Below are 15,624 nucleotides of genomic sequence, written 5' to 3' on the forward strand. Positions count from 1 at the left end.
ATGTGAGAGGAAACCAGGATACCCGGAGGAAACCCATGGGGTTACGGGGAGAACGTGCCAACACCACACAGAGAGCCCCTGAGATCAGAATCGAACCTGGGTCTCTGACACTGTGAGGCAGCAGCTCCACCATCGCACCACCTACAGCTGGTATAATATTGATTATACTTGTCTTCCAAGTAGCTCAGTGCAAAAAGGAAAGGATTTTTTTTTTACCAGCTTACACGGTGCTTATGTATATTGGATAAATTGGATAGTTATATGGACGGGAAAAGAATGGAGGGGTATGGTCTGAGCACAGGTATATGGGACTACGGGAGAATACGTGTTCAGCACGGACTAGAAGGGTCGAGATGGCCTGTTTCCGTGCTGTAATTGTTATATGGTTATGTATATATTTGTATTTTAAATAGACTCTGGTGGATGGTGTGGCTGATCGTTGAAAAACAGGAATGTTTGGCTTCTTCCTATCTGACCTCAGAGTCTCTTTGCTCTCCCTTCCTTGCCTTATCAACTTCCACTCGAAGGTCAGATGGAGCTGAAAGTTGGACAGCTGTAGAACATGCTTTTTGGATTGTGTTTGATTGTCCTCCCTTTCTCTAACTGTAGTCATTCTTGTGTGAACAGTCAAAAAGGTATCCGTCACCCGCAAGTGGAGCATCCCTTTGAGGTCACATGGATAGTTCCACTGCTTGGTTACAATCTAAATTACCTCCCTTTGTTTTCATTAATGTGTTGTATATGGGGAGGGTGCAAGGCAAGGGCTCTCTAACCTAAATAACATGGTAGAACTGTCACAATGGAAGCCCACTATTTGTATCTCTATAGCACAGTTGTTTAGCTTTAACTTTGTGCATCGAACCACAACCTCATTTATTCACTTAACAATGGATATTTTTAAGGTGGTGCTGGTAAGGGGTGGGGGTGGGTTCGGGTGGCAGGGGGAAGGTTTGCTGCCTTGACCTTTTTTTGGTGCTCACACTGACCCTCACATATCATTTCAGAAACCCTTCCTCTCTTACTGTTTCTTTTTCTCTTTCTTTCGTCCCCCCCCCTCTCAGCCCAGCCTATCCACCTCCCTTCATCTCCAGAAACCTCCCCCCACCCCCCCTTCCCCATCTCTATTACTCTTTATCTTTTATCCCTTGTGATCATGAGTGTCTCAATCCCTAAAGAACAATTCGATTATCATTTTACTTGCACTTTGAATGCGGACGACAGCTAGTATAAAGAAAGTAAATCTAAGTATTGAAAACAATAATTTTGTTGAAGTTGTTTCTGTGTGCAAACATTTTTCACTTGAGTTCGCGCAAAAGTTTGTTTCAGCCGTGTATACATGGAGAGTATACAGTCCGGAACAATGAAATGCATTTGCTTATGTGCTTTGTAGCTTGGTTCTATCTAGTAATTCTGAATCATTATTGAAGCATGTAACAGACGGACTTCTTTAGCTTTCATTAAGGACCATAAGTGCTTGCTGTAACGTGTTTGAATCTGACCAAAAAGAGAAAAGAATTAAATACAAAAGACTGGAATACAACAAAGACTTCCTTTCTGCCTCAGTACTTCTGCAAAAACATATGTTCAGCCGTGCAGGCAACTGTTGAGTTAAGGACACTCTAAGGAAAAGAAAACAAAAGGCGGCCTCTGCTCTTGCATTCACAATGGCTTGAAGGATATTCACTTGTTAAGGACTAGACTGTCAGCTGGTTCCTATTGCAAGTGTTATTTCTTTCGTTTCTCTTCAAAAGCATTTTTTTGCCAATGTTTTACACTTCATATAATCTGGCATGTATGCAAAGCCTACTTCTGTCCTGAAATAATTGATGTCAGGCGAAAGAAGAGTCTCGTTGTGAGGGTAAATCACCCATGCATTAGAGGGTGCCAAATGACTTGTCCTTTGTAACTTCAAGAACCTGACTGGGTAAAAATGCATCTCTGGCAGCACAAGGAACAGCTCTTGGGCTTGAAGAGTTAGGGTTAAATCCTGAAGTGAATTCTTGTCTAATCTTAAATCAGCCTTATGTTGAACCACTAGAAGTATTACATTGCACTTGCAAACATTAGGAATTAAAGTCTGTTAGTGTAAATTGAACCGAGAGGTTTACTGGATCTCCAAGCACAGAAGCTGATGCTATTTTTACAGATATTAAAAATAAGACGCTGTCTGTAATTTTTCTCTTTCCTGTAAGAAGGACTTAATAAATGTACTTGACACGATTACTGATATGTGAGTTGTAATAATCTTGGTTTGCTGCAATCTTTGGTGTATTGCTGGGTATCCAAGTTACAGACAGTGTGCAAATTGAGGTTCACTGATATAGAGAGGGCCACAATGCGACTTTTGGATTGGAGCATATGCTCTGATCAGAAAGACGGGCAATTAAGTTGAAGATGCTCTGGAAAGATTAATTTGACATTTTTGTGGGATTTAGAGATGCGTAGCAGTACAACTTTAGGACCAGGCAGATAATGCAGACTAGTGCAGGTCATCTTTAGCAGCACCCTTCCTACCTTCCATCTAAAACTACGAGCTCATTATAGTGACTTAGTATAACAAAAAGCATTTTGGTGATCCAAAATTCCCTCTTTTTTTAATGCAATTAAGTGTAACAAGCCACTTATGAATGTAATCCTTTGGGGATTTTAAATTATGGTATTTTATTGTGTCATTCTAAATGTTCTCTCCTTGTTGCAGCTCATTTGTTTGTAAAACCTTTGTCCTTAGAAAAGGAAAAATGTCAAAATTATCATTTGGGGAGGTGGTATGTAAGATATCGATTCTGGAGCAGGTCGCGGAGCTCCTCAATTGATCATGCATGATTCGTCCCACATGTAAGAGATAGCAGGGAGAAGGCAGGAGAATGGGGTTGAGAGATAAATCAGCCGGGATCGAATGGCGAAACAGACCTAATCGGCTGAATGGCCTAATTCTGCTTCTAAGTCTTATGGTCTGTAACTTTCCACTCGATCTATTGATTTCCATGCAATACAAAAATCAGTTGATTTCAGACTTTAATTTACTCAATAAATAAGCACAGACCTTTTAAGTAAATATTTACAAAGATTTTGCAGCCCGCTATATAAAGGAATTTCACATTCCCTTAAATAGCCAACTCCTTAGCCTGTCACTACTCCTTAGATCTTTCCAGACGGAGTAAAACACATTTAAATCATCGATCCATGTTGAATCTTAGGTTGCAATAGGACATTACCTCAATTTTTTAAACTCTCGTGAATATGGACCGGTCTTACTTCACCTGTTCTCATAGGGCATCATGATGGCGCAGCGGTAGAGTTGCTGCCTTACAGAGCCAGAGTCCCGGGTTCAATCCTGACTACTTGTGCTGTCTGTATGGAGTTTGCACGTTCTCCCTGTGACTGAGTCGGATTCCTCCAGGTGCTCAGATTTCCTCAAACACTGATTGTGGACAATAGACAATAGGTGCAGGAGTAGGCCATTCGGCCCTTCAAGCCAGCACCGCCATTCAATGTGATCATGGCTGATCATCCATAATCAGTACCCCGTTCCTGCCTTCTCCCCATATCTCCTGACTCCGCTATCTTTAAGAGCCCTATCTAGCTCTCTCTTGAAAGTATCCAGAGAACCGGCGTCCACTGCCCTCTGAGGCAGAGAATTCCACAGACTCACGACTCTCTGTGTGAAAAAGTGTTTCCTCGTCTCTGTTCTGAACGGCTTATCCCTTATTCTTAAACTGTGGCCCCTGGTTCTGGACTTCCCCAACATCGGGACCATGTTTCCTGCCTCTGGCGTGTCCAAACCCTTAATAATCTTATGTTTCAATAAGATCCCCTCTCCTTCTAAACTCTAGAAGAAAATGCCATTAGCTTTCTTCACTGCCTGCTGCACCTGCATGCTTACTTTCATTGACAGATGAACAAGGACCCCCAGATCCCGTTGTACTACCCCTTTTCCCAACTTGACACCATTTAGATAATAATCTGCCTTCCCTTTTTTTGCTATCAAAGTGGATAACCTCACATTTATCCACATTAAACTGCATCTACCATGCATCTGCCCACTCACCCAACCTGTCCAAGTCACCCTGAATTCTCATAGCATCCTCCTCACAGTTCACACTGCCTCCCAGCTTTGTGTCATCTGCAAATTTGTTACTAATGTTGTTTGCTAATAATGTTGTTAATACTAATTTGTTTGCTAATGTTACTTTGAATCCCTTCATCTAAATCATTGATGTATATTGTAAATAGCTGCTATCCAGCACCGAGCCTTGCGGTATCCCACTAGACATTATCACAGCCATGATCACAGTGAATGGCAGTGCTGGCTCAATGGGCCGAATGGCCTACACTTGCACCTATTGTTTATTGTCCATTGTCTCCAAAGATGTACAGGTTTGTAGGTTAGTTGGCTTCGGTAAAAATTGTAATGTGTAGGATAGTGCTAGTATACGGGGAACACTGGTAGGCACGGACTCGGTGGGCCAAAGGGCCTGTTTCCACATTGTATCCTTAATTAAAGGCAGTCTCCTTGTCCCGGGAAACAATCTTGTAAATTCATGCGGCATCATCTACAAGTCAAGGTCATCCTTCCTTAGAATGAAGACCAGAACTCGTACAGTATTTCAGATGAGATACCAAACACCTACATAATGCAGCAAGGTTTCCTTACACTTGTACTCCAAACCTCTTGCAATGCAGTCAAACATAGTGTTTGCCTTGCTCTAGCTTGCTCTAGCTGCATGACGACTTTGTCTTTCATGAAGCAGCACACAAAGATCTCTACGTATCCTAACATGTGGCTATTCCTGGCCATTATTAAAGCCACATTTGTTATGCAACCTGCTATTTTTGCATTAATTTGCAAATGCAAACCTGAAAACCTGCAGATTTGATCTTGTATACGCAGCGGGCCTCATCTGGGACAATGGTACAGGTTTTTTTATATCCTGAAAAAGATGCTCGACTTGTAGGTCTTGTTTGTTACTATATGGACAGGGCAGTTCCAACTCAAGTTTAGTAGCCCGCTACCCTTGATGAAAGTGTATGTACGTAAACATTGTTTTAGGGGAGGATTCTGCTTGATTTAGACACATTCATTGGGTAGGAAGGAACTGCAGAAGCTGGTTTACACTGAAGAATTGCCACCCAAATACCGCCAGTATGGTTAAGATCCCAGGGGTTGAGCTGCATACTGGGAAGTGTATTGCATTAACCTGTTCAGCAGAGGAAGCAAACAGGTAGAAATCAGAACCTTTTCCTAGGCTTTCTGATGGATCTGTGATACTACTTCATTGGAACCCTCCAACTATCTTCAATCTGCCTTTACTGGACTTTATCTTGCACTAAACATGATTCCCTTTATTCTGTATCTGTAACACTGTGGACGGCTGGATTGTAATCATGTGTAGTCTTTCTGCTGACTGGATAGCACAACAAAAAAATGTTTTCACTGTACCACGGTAAACGTGGCAATAAACTAAACTACACTAAAGTAGCTTCAATGAGGAGGGATTACCTTCTCTTTGCCTACATACGGAATGCAGTCTCTTTGTGCGTGAATTGAGTATTTCATTTGAAGAAGATCCGATCCTTTTTGTAGTCCTAACATAGTTAGGTGCATTTAATGCAAACAAGGACTAATGCAAATAAGAGAATTACCTGCACTATGTCAACCTGAGTTAAAATAAGGCTAACGGAGTAATGATGGCTGTTTGCTCCAAGGAGTTACAGCGTCTCTGGTACTCCTTACTCTGGCTTTGCTCTGGTAGCAGGTAAAAAAAAATATCTGGAAGTGCTCCCACTGAAGTGCACATAATAAAGTGACAAGAATGGAACAATAGGGCTGGATTGACTCCAAGGCTAGATATTTTATGAAATATAAATGTACAGCCAGATTGAGATGACCTAACCAAACTGAAAAAAAATAATGGAAAGTGAAATCATCTGGTCTGTGAGATTTAGGGGCTGCAAAGTGATGAGTAACACTCATGCCGCAGAAGCGCCAGGCAAAATCGGCCTCGAAAATGACAGCGACTAAGCCCTTGATATACAATGGCCAACATCCCACGCTCATCATTCTTTGCTGCGGCACGGTGGTGCAGTGGTAGAGTTACTGCCTTACAGCGCCAGAGATTCGGGTTTGATCCGGATGACAGATACTGTCTGTACGGAGTTTGTACGTTCTCCCCGTGACCGCGTGGATTTTTCCTGAGTGCTCCGGTTTCCTCGCACACTCCACAGATGTACAGGTTTATAGGTTAATTAGCTTAAGTAAAAATTGTCCCTAATGCGTAGGATAGTGCTAGTGTATGGAGATCGTAGGTTGGAGCGGACCCGCCTCTATTTCTTTGCTGTATCACTAAACTAAACTAAACTTAAGAGTAAATCACACACTGTATATTCTGCAGTAAAACTCTCCCCTAAGCCTTTCTTTTTTATTTATTTTTTTTTTTTTTTATTTTTTAAATTAGAAGTACAGTAAATTACAGTAATACACATCACATATCTCTTATTACATTTGTTGTACCACTTCGTTTTTCGAGCTTTAAAAAAGGTAGAAATAAAAGAAGTAAGGAAAGTGAGCAAGAATCGTGAAGGTGCAGGAAAGTGTTGGGAAAAGAAAGCCCCTTAGGGAAGAAGTTAGAGAAGGAAGTAAAGAAAGGAAATAAGACCCTAGAAAGAAAAGAAAAAAAAAGGAAAAACAATCGCTCTATTGTAACACAAAACTCCCCAAAAAAGGATATACCAACCGTGTTTTAAAAAAATATATATTTTATACCCCCCGTTACCAGATCCTGGTACCATTTATATTTTAAATTACTATTGCACCTTATGCTTGTAATAGTTCCATAAATGCAGACCACGTCTTTTGGAAGTGGTCTGCTTTGCCTGCTAGGAGGAGTCTCATCTCTTCCAAGTGTAGTGTTTCGAACATGTTTGAAATCCACATTTTTATTGTTGGTATTGGAGCATTTTTCCAAAATTTGAGTATAAGCTTTTTTCCCATTATTAGCCCGTAATTAATTAAGTTCTTTTGAAACACGTTTAATTCGGGGTTACCTTCCGATATTCCAAAAATGATCCATTCTGCTTTTGGTACAAGTTTTATTTTAAATAATTTTGTGAAGATTTCAAATATTTCGTTCCAGAATTTTTGGATTTTTATACAAAAAACAAAAGAGTGCGCTATGTTAGCTTCTTGTGACTGACATTTATCACAAATGGGTGAGACATTGGGGAAAAGTTTATTTATTTTAGTTTTTGAATAATATAGTCTATGCAATATTTTATATTAAATTAGAGTATGTCGTACGTTGATCGAGCTTTTATGCACATATAGTAAGTGTTTATCCCAGCTCTCTTTTGAAATTTTTATAGCTATGTTCCAAGGGAGGAAGGCGCAGATGTGTTTCTTCACCAGCCTCTCAAAGCATTTCATGGCTACCGACGGTAGTCATTCAGACAGGCTGGGGAGGCTTTTTTTGGTACCGGTACAATGATGGATTTTTTGAAGCAGGCAGGGACCACGGACTTGTCCAGGGAGAGATTGAATAATGTAGTGAGCACTGGAGCTAGCTGCGTAGCACAGGACTGGAGTACTCGCCCCGAGATGCCATCGGGGCCTGCAGCTTTTCTCGTGTTCACCCATGTCAGAGCCATCCTCACGTCGTGCTCGGACAGCGAGAATGTGTGCACATTCCCTTCAGCTTCGGAAGCCAGCCCGCTGGCGGTATTGTCGATAGTCGGCACACCTGGAGTGGTGTTGCCCCTCTCGAAACGAGCGTAAAAGGAGTTCAGGTCATCAGCTAGGGAGGTGCCGGCACTTGCGGATGAGGGAGGGGTGCTCCGGTAGTTGGTTACAATCCGTAGCCCCTGCCACAGGCTTCTGGTGTCCTGCTGCTCCATCTGTAACTCCATCTTGTCTCTGTACCTTCTCTTTGCGTCCTTCACCGCCCTTCGCAGTCGGTAAGACTCTGCCTTGTAGACTTCCATGTTTCCTGATGCCAGGCCCGAGTTGTAGGCAGCGGTGCGAGCATTAAGGGCCACACGAACAGACTTGTCTACCCAGGGTTTTTGGTTCGGAAAGGTGCTTACCCATTACCGTGGGGACGATGTTGTCGGTTACTGTTGCGATGAAGTCTGTGACTGCTTCCGCGAACTCACTGACGTCACTGGAAACGACGGGTTATTGACTATTGGCATTAAAAGAGATAGATTTCTTAATTTTAGATTCTGTTTTATTTGTTTCCAAGTTCTAATTGTGCTATGTATCATTGGATTTTTATTATAATTTTTGTTATTCAGATTCATTGGTGAGAGGAGAGTCACTCCTGTATTACACGGAGAGCAGTCCTCTCTCTCCATTACAATCCAGTCCACCTGCTGGGCAGAGTTGTCCAGCAGGTGAATCATATTTTCAATATTTACTGCCCAATTATAGTACATAAAGTTAGGGAGCGCTAGACCACCCATCTCTTTTGGTTTACTAAGGTGTGCTCTTTGTATTCTTTGTATTCCTTATAAAATTTGTAATGTCTGAGTCTAGTTTTTTGAAAAACCTTTTTGGAAGATATATTGCAATTGATTGAAATAAATATAGGATTTGTGGTAAAAAGATCATTTTTATAGCATTTATTCGACCTATTAAAGACATCGGGAGCGTTTTCCAGAATTTGATTAGATTATTTAATTTCTTAAGTAAGGGGCTATAATTGGCATTAAACATAGCGTGATAGTTTCTAGTGATTTCAATTCCTAAATATTTAATTTTTTCTGTAGCTATTTTAAAGGGGAATTTCAAGAGATGTGTTGAGTCTTTCGACTTTTTTTTTCGACTAATTTCACTTTTGTTCCAGTTTATTCTGTATCCTGAGAAAGATCCAAAGTCCTCAATTAGATTTAATATGTTTGGTATACTGATTTGGGGTTTTGTGATATACAGTAATACATCGTCTGCGTATAAGGATATTTTGTTATTTGAATATTTTGTATTATAACCGTAAATATCCGGGTGTGTTCTAATTTTTTCAGCTAAAGGTTCAATTACCAGAGCAAATAACAGCGGTGATAATGAACATCCTTGTCTATTGCCCCTTGTTAATTGGAATTTCGTAGATAGTATATTATTAGTTAGTATTCTAAGCCTTTCTACCATCAACAAGGCACATCAGGATTGTGATGGAACATTTCCTACTTGCCGAGATGTACAGCTCCCACAACATAGAAACAAAGAAACATAGAAAATGGGTGCAGGAATAGGCCATTCGGCCCTTCGAGCCAGCACCACCATTCAATGTGATCATGGCTGATCATCCACAATCAGTACCCCATTCCTGCCTTCTCCCCATATACCTTGATTCCGCTAGCCCTAAGAGCTCTATCTAACTCTCTTTTGAATGCACCCAGTGAATTGGCCTCCACTGCCTTCTGAGGCAGAGAATTCCACAAATTCACAACTCTCTGGGTGAAAAAGTTTTTCCTCATCTCGGTTCTAAACGGCCTACCAATATTCCTAAACTGTGGCCCATGGTTCTGGACTCCCCCTAACATTGGGAACATATTTCCTGCAACACTTGATACCACCCACAACGAAGCAGTTTGCTTCCACCTCTGCATCATCCTTAATACTCATTCCTTCCGACACCAGCACACCATGCCTGTCGTACATGCCATCTACAAAATGCATAAACCTGCAACCCCTACACTAAGACAGACAAAGACCACAGGCAAACGGTAACACCACCAACTACAGGTATCCCCCCATGACACACAGAGTCTTATCTTGGAAACATGCCACCATTCTTTCATCACATCCAGGAGATACCTACCGAACAGCATTGAGGGAATACCTTCCCCTAGAAGAACTGTGGCTGTTTCAGAAGGTGTTTTATTAGCAACACTTCAAGGGCCTTGCTGGTGACATCTGTGTAAAAAAATAAATAATAACAAGTTTAAGGAATGAGGGACTTAAATGTTGGTGAATGGGATTGTGAAATAATACACCGTGAGACAGCCATTAAGCAGGTAAGTATTCTAGATGAAAATTCATTAAATATAATCAAATATGTTCTATTCAACATGGCATGAATTGTCAACAAGTAAACTATTTCATCATACAATATCTAATGTCTGAAAGTCAATGATAATAAAATAGTTCAGTTAACAAAATTTCTATATCAGTCTGAACAAGGGTCTCCACCCGAAACGTCGCCTATTCCTTCGCTCCATAGATGCTGCCTCACCTGCTGAGTTTCTCCAGCATTTTTGACAACCTTCGATTTTTCCAGCATCTGCAGTTCTTTCTTAAACATATCGTAAAATAGCCTGGTTACGTTTATTCCTACCCCGAAACCTCATCTTATCACTGTTGCTGCTCCTTGTGCCTTAAGAGCATAATAATTTTCCAACTGCTGTTACCTGAGTCACCATCATAGTTTGCTGAATAATGAAAAGTCTTTAGTGAATAAGGAAAGCCGAGGGGTTTAAACATGAATGGATTTCTAATTTGTATCCAATAGGCCTGCCAGATTCTGCAGATGTGGGTGGACCAGATAACAGTTGCTAGAAATCAGTGTTGGCATATTCTTGGTGTGGTAAATGGGTGCTGCATATGGAGCAAACATCTCATTGAATGCCACAATAAAGTCACAAAGTTGGGACATTCTTGTTTCATGTTCGACACTTGAATCCCAAACGGTCTGATAATTCGAAAAATAATCCACAGATGCTGGAAATCTAAAGCAAAATGATGCTGGTAATACTCAGCAGGTCAGACCGCATCTGTGGGAAGAGAGACAGAGTCACGTTTCAGGACTTATCAGGAGTTTCGATGAATGTTCTCCAACCTTGGGTGTCTTAAAAGACACTTGACTGGTACATGGATATGGGCCAAACTACGGCAATGGGACCAGGTTAGATGGGGCATCTTGGTTAGCATGGATGAGTTGGGCCGAAGGGCCTGTTACTATGCTGTATAACTCCATGACTCTGAGACCTGTTTTGTTCTGTTTCTCTTCCCACATATGTAGCCTGACTAGCTGTGAATTCCTGGCATTTAAAAAAAAAAATTGTTAAAGCTACCAAGCCTGTGCTTAGATTATTTATATCCAGTAAATCCAAAAATCATGAGCCAATTGATACATAACAATATGAATTACCTGATACTTCCTCTGTACTTCGCCCTTCAAGTCTTTGGCAATATATCACACACAGAAACAGAGAATTAGAGTTCCTTGGGCCTAGATCGGACCTTTTAGAGACATGGATAGCATGTAGAACACATATTCCACTGTATCTCTTACATGTGACAATAAATAAACCAATCCAAAGAAAATGGGTACAAAAACATTGGTTTTGGTTAGAGTCATAGAGTCATAAGGTGTGGGAACAAGCCCTTCGGCCCAACTTGCCCATTCCATATACCCACCACCCTTTGTGTAAAATAAAGGTTGCTCAGGTTCCTATTAAATCTTTCCCCCCTCACAAACCTATGGACATGGGTTCTCGATTCACCTACTCAGGACAAAAGATTTTTTTCCATTCACCCGATCTATTCCTCTCATAATTTTGGACACCTCTGTAAGATCACCCCTCATCCTCCTGCGCTCCTAGGAAAAGAGTCCTGACAACATCCTTGTGAATCTTCTCTGCATCCTTTCAGCTTGACATCTTTCCAATAACATGGGGACCAGAACTGCACACAATACTGTAAATGTGGCCTCACCGATGTCTTATTTAACTGTAACATGACCTCCCACCCTCTATACTTAATACTCTGTCTGATGGTTCTGAGCTGTGCCTGTGTACACTCACATATAAGGCTTGTTGGGCTGCAACAACAAGCTGAAATCAAGGCTCCAAATCGTAAGAAGTTGACCTTTGTGAAAACCTCTTTCTAGTGCAGTTTTGCCTGAAAAATCAAAATCCTTTTCCCTCTACGTCCAAAATAGACAAATTACTGAGCGAAACTTGGATTTTTTTTCCCTCTGTATCCTCAATTGTAAAAACTCATGTTACCTAAGCAGTTAATATTTAAGTCATAACATGTTAACATTGTTGTGAGCTTAAAAATAACTCATTGCCTTTGAGCTATTATTAGGAACAATATCTTAACAGTAACCAGGCTCCAACACGCTTATCTTCTGGCTCCAGGATTTTTGCTCCCTTGCATTTATTGATTCCAGCCAGTTGTCTGTAGAAAAGTAGAGGAGAAAATTGTGTCAAATATTCTGTACTAGTATCATCGTCTCTCAGAAGAAACATGTGGCAAGAGTGACTTGAAATAAGACGAAAATTACTTGGAGCTGAAGATTGAGGAGAAATGAAACTATAATATATTTGCTTAGAATTTCCATCAGGCCTCGATTTGTACAATTAGGATTGGTCTTTTGTTTTAAGGTTGTGTTCATTCATTTTTCCATTTACCCAGAAAGATAAAACCAGGTAGATTAAGGCTTAGTACCTACTTGCTTCCTTATAAAAGCAGTGTTCGCATCTGGAATACTGAAGAGGTCATGCCCATGCTTGTTTAGCGATTTCAGGAAAGAGGGGAATGAAATTTTCATCAGCCTGTAAACATTTGAGCTGTTTGAGTCTTCTGCTAACAGAAGGTTGAGATAAGGCAGGCTATCGGTCTGCCCAAACTGTTTGTTTGTTCCCCTGACCTGCAGTCTCTAGCCTAGTCGCGCTCGCTCCGAGGTATGAAAGTTTAGAAATGTGAAAGCATCACTCAACAGCAAATGAACAAAGGGCCTCAGAAGACAATTATCTGTCATTAACCTTCATTAAACTAATAAAGGAAGAGAGACAGAAAGCATTAGAGGGGAAAATTGTTGGTATGGTTCAAACAGCAAGCACTAGTTTTTGAGCCAGTTGTTTTCAGGCAATATGTGCAATTGAGATGTGAAGAATGATTTTCTTTTCCTCTATCTGTCTCTCTTGATAACATCTGTGTTTAGGGTTTCCGAATTACCTGAACCTTTTGACCCTTAACTCTGCTGCGTTGGCCAACTTGTAAACATTTATTTAAAATTGTAAAGGTTCACCCTGAGTGCACCGTGTAACTTGATTTACTGGAAATAAATATATTATCCATTTTGGTCATCATTAACTTCATTTGCTTTATTGATCCGCTCATAGTGGAAAGGAGTAATAAAGATGATATTGATTCTTTTTTTTCCCTCCTTGCGTTATTTGCCACAGGGCAATTTTATTAATTTTTAGTTTTATTGCCAGCTTTTTAATTTTTTTTTCAGACAAAGCTCCTGCTGTGTGAAATCAATAAGGCCGATTGGAGTTTAGAGGAAAAGACGCAAAGTATTCGCTGCCTGTTGCCACTCCTTGAGGAGCGACACGAATTAAGAAAGATCTGGGTGGCAAGGTAGGCTTGCATTCAGTGTCATCAAAAATATTTGTGGTAACCATTGTTACCAGTGGCACATTTTTGTTTAACAGCACCCATTCCTTCATGAAAAAAACAATCAATACAGTGATAAATTATATTTTTGTGTGAAAGAGACTTTGGGGTGGGTGGGGAATCGAAAACTGGCCACTGATACCTTTCCTTGCATTGAACATTTCAATCAAAGACGTTAACCGCCATTAAAGAAATTATTTTACATTTCAAAATGCTGAAGAGCTTTGCGGAGGCTTAGCGGTTGTTTTAAGCTTAAGCCGAGGGAGAATCTGAAATGTGGTTTTACTAACCATCTTGAAACTCTGCTGGGATGTTAGTCCGTCCCCAGTGGCTGATACACCTATGACCCTTTTTCGTTTGATGTTTTTTTCAACTGAGTGAGCCATCTTGAACATGTGAAGCACAAGAGTAGCTCCAACAGATTGTTACCACACACCTCAGTTTACCTCATCAAAGCGTTTAGGTGACATTTAGTGGAGATGCTGAGGTGGCCCGTGTCATTTGGACTGAAAGACTTAACAATGGTCTCTTATCAACCACCCAATGTTGAAAGCTATAAAACATTTGCAGCGATATCTCCATGCCACTCCAGCAGATATCAGGACAAGTGTCCTTACACGGAAAGGTAAGTGCCAAAGCAAAAATGTGTTTAAAAAAAAAAAATCAGACTGTTGTCATACCAATTTATTTTCACTGATGAAGGGTATCAGCTGGATTTGATAAGAGCAACCTTCAACCTCACACTTCCTGAATGTGTTGAAGTGACTACATTGCAAGACGTAAAGGCTGCAGTTTATTTGCCTGAACATAACTTCTGATGGGCAATCTGTTATGGCTGTTCAAGAGGTGCTCAGGCCATTTGAACCGAACATTCTTGACCTTTTGCAGAGTAAAGGTCGTCACTTGGTCAATAAAATATGAGAGGTGTTACGGATGGCAAGCTAACATTAAAACTGCCAGCTGTGAGATTTTCAAACACATTCGTCTGCCTGTTTCCGTGTGTGAACTGCTGAGACTGGTAAGGTCAGAATACAATAATGAAAATTATTTGCAGATTACACCGACGCTTTGCCACATTAACGCAATAAACATGCTGAATGCTTATTGAGGCACGATGCATTGGGCTTGATAAATGGACTGTAAAGATGCCCATCTGGCTTCTAGGCTGCCTTTTTAGGGGGAGGACAGATTCAGAAAAAAGGCATGGTGGATGCAGATCTACTGACCCATAATGAATCAAAAGTATAGATTAAGTTGAAAAAGTGAGAGGGGAAGGGGCCGGTATAGTTGAGGATGAATATATGATGAATGAGAGAGGGAGGTTCACATTGTGATGAATAGGATGAGATTAATTGTAGGACGGCAGACGATGCTTAAGCAAAGAGCGCAGCCTTAAAGTGCAGAGAATGAAGCTTGGCTCTAAATGAAGATGTCGGACGTTTAGTTGTGCTCGATGTTCAGCTGCCCGCAAAGCCCTCTGACCCGAGTGCATTTCAAGTTGTACTGGATCCCCTTTGTTTGCCGTGACCCCTTTGTGCTCCCCTACCTCTGTTTTTCACCTGTGTCACTTTTGTCTGCTGGCACGGAAATAAATCGGGCCTGCGCTGAATAGTTGCGGGACCTCCTCCAGACAATAGAAACACTGTTTGATTAAATGCTACATTTTAACAGCCACCAGTTGTTGTTCGATTCCTCCTGAACATTTTCCTCGTGTTGTCTCCTCCTTTTGAATCCTTACACCTCCTCCTTTTCAAGGATAAATAGGATACTTTCTTCTTCATTATTCACACTGATATGTGCAATGGTGAAGGACAATGGGGCGGATTTTTTAAAACTAAGCTGTAAGATTTTTTCGGAATTCACAAGAGGAAACAAAAGCGATAAATCGGTCGGCTACTGAAAATGATGAAGTAAAGGCCTGGGATTCGGAAAGCTGAGACTTTATAGAAAATAATTAGGAGTGTTAGTGTAGAGGTGAAAAGAGCTTCTGTCTGCTTTGCTAAAATTAATTGTGCAGAGAAGTCTAATGAAAGCAGCTTAGAAAAAAAGAACAGTTGTTCCTCGTTCATTACTAATGAGATTTTTCATTAAGTTAAATTGCTATTGGCTCGCTGAAAGGCAAAGTAAGGCTCTAAGCCCTGAATGGACAAGTCTAGCTGGCTTATAAAGCACCTAAGGAGCCACATACAGGTATTTGGAAATAATGTAGGGCTTGTCGACAGATG

The 15,624-nt window shown here is 40.8% G+C and overlaps 1 protein-coding gene across 2 annotated transcripts in view; it reads left to right on the forward strand.

Annotated features, from left to right (window-relative positions):
• The window catches only part of fto (FTO alpha-ketoglutarate dependent dioxygenase), a 289,056-nt gene that overhangs the window by 99,180 nt on the left and 174,252 nt on the right, over nucleotides 1-15,624 (forward strand). For both annotated transcript variants that reach the window (XM_055648439.1, XM_055648440.1), the window contains exon 8: nucleotides 13,239-13,363. In XM_055648439.1, coding sequence (XP_055504414.1) covers nucleotides 13,239-13,363 — 125 coding nt within the window. The remainder of the gene's footprint in view (nucleotides 1-13,238; nucleotides 13,364-15,624) is intronic.

The sequence above is a fragment of the Leucoraja erinacea genome, chromosome 17 (genome assembly GCF_028641065.1).
Source record: "Leucoraja erinacea ecotype New England chromosome 17, Leri_hhj_1, whole genome shotgun sequence".
Classification (NCBI taxonomy): domain Eukaryota; kingdom Metazoa; phylum Chordata; class Chondrichthyes; order Rajiformes; family Rajidae; genus Leucoraja; species Leucoraja erinaceus.